Raw genomic sequence first — 10,326 nt, forward strand, 5'->3', positions numbered from 1 at the left:
ATGTGCTGCTGAATTCTATTTGCTAAAATTTTGTTGAGGATTTTTGCATCTATATTCATGAGGGATATTGGTCTGTAGTTTTCTTTTTTTGTTGTCTCCTTTCCTGGCTTTGGTATCAAGGTGATATTGGCTTCGTAGAATGAGTTGGAAGGATGCCATCTTTCTCAATATTGTGGAATAATTTCTGTAGTATTGGTGTGAGTTCTTCTTTGAATGTTTGGTAAAACTCTGGAGTGTAGCCATCTGGTCCGGGGCTTTTACGTTTACGTTTTAGGAGGTTTTTGATTGCTGCTCCAATTTCTGAGCTTGAGATTGGTCTACTCAGATATTCTGTTACCTCTTGGGTGAACTTAGGGAGGTTGTATGTTTCCAGGAATTTGTCCATTTCCTCCAAATTATATAGTTTTTGGGCATATAGGTTTTTGTAGTAATCAAAAATAATGTTTTGTATTTCTGTGGCATCTGTTGTGACTTCTCCTTTTTCATTTTTGATTGAGTTTATTAGAGACCTTTCCCTTTGGATTCTAGTCAATGATTTTGGACAATTTTAATGGGGCAGGTTAACTGGATCATGTTCAGTTAATACATTCTATATATCCATAAGGGTCATTCTATATCAATATAACTTAATGCAGCTACTACAAAACTTCAAAAAAATCTTTTTTAATAGAAGGAACGTTTCATCAAAAAAAAAAAGAACAAGTTTTGCTGTCACAGTAAATTCGGCAGAGACATTTAATGGTGCTATCTGTTGCCTGTCTGTGTACGTAAAATTATCTACTTAAAACTGAAAAGATTTGGTTTTAAATAAAGTGAATTTTAGCCACTTCAAATCTCAGTAGATTCTATTCAGTACTTCATCAATCCAAGGTATTGGACTACTGTAGTATAGTTGATAAACGAAAAGATCTAATCCATTTCAAAATATCCTTGCTCCGCATTGTTTTTCCTCTAAAAAAGTTGTCTGGATTTTATTACGAGTAAAAATTTCACTTCTTCTAATGAATTCATAAACTTCCTATGGAAGAACTCAAGTATACTACATACAGAGGAAAAGACTGAGGATTTACGAATAATCAGCTAACGTCCTGTCTGCCCAAGGAATGCTACAGGAGTGCTGCTAGCACTTCTTTTGAATGTCCTCACTATTCACAGTGTTTAGCATAACTCATTTATCTTCTAGGGTAATGGTTTTGACCTCACAAATCTAGACTCATAGCAGCACTGTAAGATGAAACACATGACAATGATTTGGAGGAAGGAAGTTTTCAGTCAACGAAGGTAGGAATGATGGGAAACCTCGCAACAGTATAACAAGAAGAGTTTATATCAAGATGTTAAATTCAGAGTCCTGCATTACATAATGTTCTGAAATCCTTATGGTTCAGCTGCTCATACCAGGGAGGAACAACAAATTCATCCATAAAATGCTGCTATTCTTGTCAGAAAGTAGACGTCTGAAGCATGCTTTCTACAATAACATCTATAAAAACAGTCATAGTTCCCTGTTGATTACTTAACATATCCTGGCAGAAAAATGACATTACCAGGTTGAAGAAATGACATACACAAGACAATGAAGAGTACTAAAATTGCTCAATTCTACATTTGAAAGCACTTGGATGTTAATTAACAGAAAAGCATTATGGAACCAAAAAAACTTGATGAACCACATAACAGTGAATGATGACAGTACAGGAAAACAAATACTTTTTTGCTTTATTCTCAACAGGTTTTTTCTTCTAAGAAAATTCCCCAAGTGCTGGGCTCTCAATGCTGCTCGTTATTCTTTCCCAAATATCTTACTGTGCTCTGTATAATGTCAGTGTTAAAGCTATTCCACTTCTTCAAGGACCAGCTCACACCCCGGCGTCATGCACTTTCGGGGATAGTCTTGCTTCCTGCTTTACTCAGATTGAGACATTTGATTCTGCAATTTCTTTCCTCCTCAAGAAGTCTCTATATCTTCCCCAACTGTCTCCTTTATTCTAAGACTCGTTTTTATTTATACCCTTGATTCTAGTTTCTAGATTCTAGTTTCTCTGACTTCTTTCATAATTTTGTCCTGCCAGTATCCTTCCCATCTTTGAAAGCTTCTGTCAACCAGTTCCTTCCCTTGGCTTATAAAAACAGTCAAGATCAGAGTTCTGTTGACCAATTCACAGAACCATCGTCCCATCTTCTTCCTTATAATTTCTACTCTTCAAAAGTAGATTCTATACACACTGTCTCATCCTCAACCTCTTCCTATTTGGCTTCTACTCTATGTACATAAGTAAAACTCCTGTATCTCCAATCACCAGGGACCACCCAGATCACCCAACTAATGGTCTTTCTTGTGCCTCATCCTTCCTGATCTGTAGCACTTCATCTAACCCTGTGGTTTTCTTGAGACTGCATTTAATACATTTGATACCAAACTCAACTTGTTTTCACCCAAAAGTTTTCCACATTCTGGACTTCATTTATTTAATAGTATTACCATTCTCCTAAAGCTGGTTAGAAACTTTGGTCATTGTCAACTCATCTCCTAACATTTAATAACTTGCCATTTCCTATCAAGCCTATGTCCATGAAGTGTCTTGGGTGGACCCATGTCATCTTTCTGAACCCACTGCTACCACCCTTCATGCCTGTGCTACCTCTCCCTCCCCGAGACCACTGCAATAGCCTGCCATCCAGTCTTTCAGATCTCAGTCTCCTCCTTCCATTTGTCCTGCACCAGCAGCCAGAGTCATCTTCCCACACTTAATACTGAATCAAAGTCCATACGCACCCTGGCGCTGCATACAAGGCCATGCAGTCTGGTGCCAACGTATTTTATACCCCATCAAGACCAGTCACTGAGCCTGAACCTATCCAGTGCCTTCCTATCTTTGTGTGCTCAATCTCTCACTCATGCCCCCACTCCCAATCCCACAGATATGAGAGGAATTCAAGGCCCAGCAAAAATCTCGTCTCTATGAAGCTTTCCCAAACCCCTCCAAATGAAAGAAACCTCTCCCTCCCCTGTTCTCCCTCAGCTCCCTGATCCTCCCCTCTTAAGCAATGTATCAACTGCATCTCTACACTGTTGAACACCTGGAGGGTAGGGATCCATCTTTGTATCCTCCACAGCATAAGGCGATTAATTAATGCTCTTTGAATTGCCTACTAGTATAAATCAGTCAAGTTCTACCAATACAGAATAGAATTTATGCTAAAGATTTTACCAAGAAGCTTGTTAGTATTCCTCATGTATTGTGCTATTATCAGGCCTTAATATAGACTATGCAAAATTGCATAAAATGATGGTCCATGTACAATTATCTCATAAACTAATTACTCAGTAAAATCTGAGTTCCTAAAATCATAAAAGATAATTTATTAATCATTGTATCCCTAGCTCTAGTAGTGTCTGATATTAAGTAGATTTTTTAAAAAAATGTTTGCTGAATTAAAAAGATACTAGATCCAAAAACAATGCCATAGGAAAAATCCACCTGATCTCTTCATGTGTTCAGAAAAAGTAACAGAGATGCTGTCAACACATTGACTAGCTTTAAAACCAATGATTGGGGAAGGGCAATGACAGGTTGGCAGATTAGGAAGCAAAGACCATCGCATTGACTGTAGACCCAAACCAAAAGGTAACGTGGAGATCACTGACAGATTTTTCAATCTAATTAAGAATACTTTTCAACCGATAAGACTTTAGATTAGCTTTGAATATCATTATAACTCTTACTTTGCATGTATATAGTACAAAAAATACTCATTAAATTGTTTTATAATAGATTTACTCAGAGCAGCAAGTTGAATGAAACATATAAATCTCCATACTAACATAGAAATAGATACAAATGAATCACATGTCTGGTTGAAGGTCGTGCTGTGAGAGAGGTGACTGATGTGACTAGGTTTGAATCCTATTTCATCACTGAAACTTCTGAAATTTTGTCTTGAAAAATGCCTATTAAGGTATTTGTATTAACAAATGTGCTTTTTTTTCTCCCTTTCAGATAGTCATGGACATATTAATCCCTCTCTGAGACCCATCTGGGATTTGGCTTTTCTTGGCAGCTCTTATGTGATGTGGGAAAAGACGACCCAGTTTTTACACTACTACTTGGCACAGCTCACTAGTGTGAAGCAGTGGGTAAGAAAAACTGAAAATTAACTCGCGCCACAAGGGATACAACCAGGGCAGTGTTCTTAGACTGAGTTAATCTGTATTTCTAATTTCATGGCAAGAATTTAATCACATTTCATTCATTCAACAAATATTTGAGTTCTTGCAATGGGCCAAGTATAATTTTTAGGGACTGGGGACATAGCAGTGAACAAAAAACACAATGTTGCTGTCCTCACTGAGATTAATTCTAGTGAGAGAAGAAAGAGTGAATTAATAACAAGAATGTATCAAATGATGGTAAGTGCTACAAAAAAAAATAATGCACGGAAAAGAGAATGCAGGGTACTGGTAGAATTACTACTTACATAGTCTGAGTAAGGCTAATTTGAGCAGAGGTAACATTGGGGCAGAGGCCAAAGGCAAGTGAGAGTAAGGCCTACTCTCATAAGGGAGGAGAATATCAGGCAGAGGGAACTGAGGCAGCGATGTGGCTGATGGGTGGGAGAAACAGCAGTGAGGCCAGTGTGGCTGGAACAGAGTGAGCAAGGGGAATGTGCCAGGAGACGAGATCAAGTGGAGGGCAAGTGGAGAGGATCAGTTTACCTAAGGCCTGGGAGGCCATGAGAAGGGTCTTATCTCTGTCTTACCTACTGTAGCAGAGGAGTGACATGATCTGACTTACAATAGGATCATTCTTGTGGCTACGTTGAGAACAGACCATAGAGAGACAAGGGAGGAAGCAGGAAGATCAGTAAAATATTGCTATAATCTAGGCAAGGCCTGGTGGTGGCTTGGACCAGGGTGGTAGCAATGGAGGTGGAGAGAAGTATCTGGATTCTGATAGACTGACAGTGTTTGCTCATGGGTTAGATGTGGATATAAGAGAATGAGAAGACGTGAGGATGAGTCTTAGGATTTTGGCCTGAGTAACTGGAAGGATAGAGTTTTCATTTATTAATTGAAGACTACAGGAGGAACAGATGTGAGGGAAAATTATCTGGATTTGGGGCATGCTAGTCTTCTGGACATGAGAGTCTGAAGTTCAGGGGAGAAGTCTGTGCTGGAGTTATCACCATATAGCTGGTATTTAAAGCCATAAGACTTGATGAGATCATAGGAATGGGTGTAGACAAAGAAAATCAGTTATGTAGGACTGAATGCCGGAACACTCACTTCTAACTTTAGAGGATGGAGATACGGGAAAACAAAGTGTTTCAAGGATGAGAACTGGCTGACAGTATCAAACGCTGCTAGAAATTCAAGTAAGATGAGGACCGAGAATTGACCATTTGATTTAGCAACTGGCAGTCAATGGGGAGCTTACTAAGAGCTATCTCACTGGCACAGTGAGGGCAAAAGCCTTCAGGAGAGGATGGGAGGAGAGGAAGTGGACATTCCATTTCTTTCAAGAAACTTAGCTATAAAGGGGAGTAAAAGAAAAGAAAGGGACTATAGCTGGAGGATGGGTGAGCTTAGGGTTCAAAGAGGGTTTTTTCCTGTTGTATTTTTAAGTTGGAAGCATATTTATATGTTAATAAGAATCCAGCAGAGAGGACCAAAGTAGAAATTGCAAGGAAGAGAGGAAAAGTTGTTGGAGTTAATATTTTTTAGTAGGCAAGAGAGGATATTATCAATGCAAATGATTTTAGGAACTTGGAGAATTCACCTGGAGGGAAAGCAGAGAACAGTGGCCCATATGCAGGTAGGAGAGTAGGCATCAGGGTGGGAGCTTGTGGGAGGTCCATTCTAACTGCTTCTGTCTTCTCAGTGAAAAAGGCAAAGCCATCAGCTGAGAGTGAGGACGAGCGGGGAGGTGCTGGGACATAGGTGGGGGTAGGAGGCACCACGGGGCACCGCAGGCCTCTTGAAGGTTTGTGGGTGTGAATTCAGAGCAGTCATTCTCAGCTGTGTGGGCATAAAGTAGACACATAGTTGGATTTAGCCAGGGTGGGAGTTTCTGTCAGGCAAGTACGACGTGAGGAGAAAGGGGCATTTTCAGAGTAAACAAAATCAACTTCTCTAAGAGGCAATCTGAACAAAACTACTGATTTTAAAAAATTATTTTCTTCATGGATTCACCCAGGGATGGATATCAGTGAATATCTTCTGAGTATGGGATTTACCCAGCATTAAGTCAGCATTTTTAATGCCAATAATAAATAGTTTAGTGTGCCTTCCAAAGGCCACTTGTAAAACAGACTTCAACTAGAAACCTTTTATTTTTAAAAATGAACATATTTCTTTCCCCTTATAGAATGTTTAACAGAAATCATCATCTAATTGATTGTTGCTTTATAATAAGTCAGGATACAGCAGAGTTCTTTTGCTAGATAAAAGTTTCCCTCTCTTTTTCTGACTGTCCCTCTTATCTACCAAGATGACCATATCCTCAACAAGAGGCTTTTACCTTACTTGAGAAGTTTGGGGGAAGAGGTTTGTTTAAAGTGTAGAAAATGTTGTCAAGATAATTTAGATACACATAAGTATTCATGCAGATTTTCAATTCTGCTGTTCAGTGGCCACTAAGGATTCCAATAATCTTCCAGCAAAATAAGCAACAAAAGCAACAAGCAATGATTTTTAAAAAGTCACTAAGAACAGAAATTCCAAGTACTGTTCTGGGAGATTAACAACAGAGCAATAGGGCTCATAAAGCAAAGACAGCACAAGGGCAGGAAGTCACTGGAGGTGCTCTGTGGCTGAAGGTAGCTCAGAGAAGTATGAAGATTCTAATTTTTCCAAAACCTTTGAGGTGGAATGACTATCTTTACACTCAGGGTTAAACTTACCTTTTAATGCAATTGTGTAAGGAAGTACAAGGTTATAAACTCACAGCCCCAAATGAAGAGGGCCTGAGAGAAGAGTGGCCAAGGGAAAAAAGGACTGAAATACACATATAAAATAAGACCCATCTTACTGGCACAATTATTTCTCTAGAACTAAAGAGTAGATCATTCCCAATACCATGAGGACTATGCCAAGGACAAGGGAGATATGTTGGCTAGGAAAAAAGAAATGGACGACTTTCCCTATACCTTTGGCATTTAATATGAATTGAGAACAGTAAAACTGAGTGTTGTTCCAACTCTTATGAATCAGTACCAGATTTTTGTAAGCACCCCAAACCACCTAGCCTGCAGTGTGTCACTATCAATCCGCTTATCTTTATCCTAACTAGAGCTCTCCGTTAGCTAATGGTATAATACGTTATAGAAACCATCTCATCTACCCTATTATGCTATGAAATCTGCTTTTGATAGCTTATATTAGTAATATAAGCCTACTTACTCTACTAAAACCACAACAGTTCTGCTAGGGATCATTCTCTCTTTTTTGGGTAGTATGGAGGGGTGTGAGGTAGGGTGGGTCATGAACACATTTAAGGGAACAAACAAAACACTTCCAGGCCAGGCACGGTAGCTCATGCCTATAGTGCTAGCACTCTGGGAGGCCGAGGTGGGAGGATCCATCACTTGAGGTCAGGAGTTTGAGACCAGCCTGAGCAAGAGTGAGACCGTCTCTACTAAAAATAGGAAAAAATTAGCCGGGCATGGTGGCACATGCCTGTAGTCCCAGCTACCTGGGAGGCTGAGGCAGGAGGATCGCTTGAGCCCAGAAGTTTGAGGTTGCTGTGAGTTAGGCTGATGCCATGGCACTCTAGTCCAGGTGACAGAGCAAGACTCTGTCTCAAAAAAAAAAAAAACCCAAACCAAAAAAACACCACTTCCAGTCTGTCTCCAGGAAGATTAAAATGCTGAGTTACCAGAAAATGTAACACTGTATCATCATCTGTTTAGACTACAAGGATTTGACATTCATGATGATTTAAAAAGAAATCAAAAAGATTATTTCTGAATATTAAAAGTAATGACTTCTTGGTAGAGCTTGACTTGGTTGGGGGCAGTCAATCCTGGAATATTTTGCCAGGCTTGGATGCGCAATGTCCTCCTCCACAGTTCTCTAATAAGCTGTGCTTGTTGGTTTGGTTTAAGGGTGCTTCCTCCTGGAGGAGAAAGAATCTATAAAAACAGAAATGTAAGGGTGTGTTTCAATAACTTTAATGAGGAAGTTCTTAATCAAATGATAGAGTTTCTAAGCGTTATCATGATTCAAATTTTTGTATTAAAAAAATGAGTAACACTGTGTTTTTACCAAAAATAGTTTGTCAAATGGAGTTGGAGTCATCTCATTTAAGTTCTGCCTCTTTTTTTGAATCAAATCTGGAGACTGCCATTATTTCCTTAAGAAATGCTGTGTTCAAAAGCATAGTAAGAAGGCACTGTTCTAAAAAAAAAAAAAATTAAGTTTAAAAGTAAAACCAAGTTCTAAATTATAAAAATACCTGGTAAACAGTCAGGCTTTGAGAAATAGTGCAGAGGGCCGGGTGTGGTGGCTCACTCCTATAATCCTAGCACTTTGAGAGGCCAAAGCAGGAGGATTGCTTGAGGTCAGGAGTTTGAGAAATAGTATAGATAGCACAAAAGTCTGAGATAATAATCACAGGACTAAGCAGCCAGCTGGTGTGGAATATCTTGGGATAGACTACCATTTCCTTCCAAGATCAAGATAGTCACCAAATGAGGCTCAAAGCGAAATACATTCCCAAAACCAACAATGCCAGACTGATCATTGGAACCTTCAGTAACTAGTCTCTTAAGAGATACTGAATTTTCTCTCAAGAATTCTCTGACTTTCCAGCTCATACCTCCGACATTTGCTTTGAGCATTCATGGGTATACTGTGAGGCAGGGGGGAAACCTACCCAATAATGCAAAAAATACATAATAGAAAAAGCAGTCAATTTCTGACTTATCTAGGCCCTTTCTTGTATGCTCTCCCTTCAGGACCCTCCTCACCTAACAGAAATTTCATGTTTGTAAAAATCTTCATCTATATCAAGTACTTTTTTTTTTTTGCCCTTTCATATTCCTTAATAGTCTTAATAAAAACCTGATAGGAGAAAACTAAAATTAAAATCCAAATTGAGAGGTTTTTTTTAATTTCCCCTCTTCCAATTTTACTAGTAAACAGATATATCAAAAAAAAAAGAAATGTCAAAAAAAATAGAAAATTGGTTTAGTCACTAGTAAAATTTATAGAAATCAAATGAATAAAAGAAGTGAAGATGACTGTCTACCAAAATATATACAATGCACTGGTTTTAGCAACAGTCTGGCATAGCTTCATATAGTATATATGAAGAATGTGGGTGTTGGAGTCAGCAGATCTGGGTTTGAACTCCCATTTCTTACAAGCTATAACCTCAAGTTACCTCTACTGTAAAACCAGGATCATACTACATACTATTCTAAGATAGTCAGAATTACATGAGAACATGTATAACGTGCCTAATAGAACCTGGCCCGTGGTAAGTATTGTAGAAATACTGGTTGCCCTTCCCCTTTTCTTATTGCCTGGTATTAATATATAAGGGCTAACACATCAGCTTAAGGTACATATATAGTATCTAGATCCCTAAGGCTGTTGAAAGATTCTACCTATCCCCACAGACCTCGGCCTCCATCAAAACCCATAAATATTGAAGAGAAAAAGTGATAGAAAAACATTCAACCAGATTTTCATATAACTCAGTGACAAGACAAAAATAAGGATCCATATCTTGACACAGAAAACTACCAAAGAAAGTGAGGCTGAAACCTAAAAGGCAGCAAGAGTCAAGGTACCCATCTGAAACAAGAATGTGTATGACATAAGCCTTCTAATATAATAAGCTAATATAAAATCACTGTATGTATTATGCTTTTTTCTTCCTCCAGAAAACTGATGATGATGAAATTGATTTTGATTATATCGTTCTGCTTCATGAATTCTCAACACAGGTAAAATGCAATTCATTGTATGTAGAATTTTTTTTACCAGAAGTTTTTGCAGATTATAGTATTTTATAACTTTTATTTTCTAGGAAATAATTCCTTGTCGTATTCACTTGGTCTGGTACCCTGGAAAACCACTTAAAGTGAAGTACCACTGTCAAGAGCTACAGACACCAGAAGAAGCCTCTGGAACTGAAGAAGGACGGGCTGTGGCACCGACAGAGCTTAATCATTTCTAAAAAGAAAAAGTGATCTGCTTATACTAAATTCTAAACAATATCACTGTACTAGACTAAATCATTATTTTAGTAAAACAGCTAAGGTATAGGCATTCTAATAACTTGGGAAAGCCTATGATGATAAGTAAATACTACAGAA

The 10,326-nt window shown here is 38.4% G+C and overlaps 1 protein-coding gene across 2 annotated transcripts in view; it reads left to right on the forward strand.

The window, feature by feature from the left end:
• Positions 1–10,326, forward strand: part of RARRES1 (retinoic acid receptor responder (tazarotene induced) 1) — a 30,908-nt gene extending 20,582 nt beyond the window's left edge. For both annotated transcript variants that reach the window (XM_012642914.1, XM_012642913.1), the window contains 3 exons: positions 4,002–4,138; positions 9,892–9,954; positions 10,038–10,326. In XM_012642914.1, coding sequence (XP_012498368.1) covers positions 4,002–4,138; positions 9,892–9,954; positions 10,038–10,187 — 350 coding nt within the window. In that variant the 3' untranslated portion in view covers positions 10,188–10,326. The remainder of the gene's footprint in view (positions 1–4,001; positions 4,139–9,891; positions 9,955–10,037) is intronic.

The sequence above is a fragment of the Propithecus coquereli genome, unplaced genomic scaffold (genome assembly GCF_000956105.1).
Source record: "Propithecus coquereli isolate 6110/MARCELLA unplaced genomic scaffold, Pcoq_1.0 Scaffold19, whole genome shotgun sequence".
NCBI classification, from domain to species: Eukaryota; Metazoa; Chordata; class Mammalia; order Primates; family Indriidae; genus Propithecus; species Propithecus coquereli.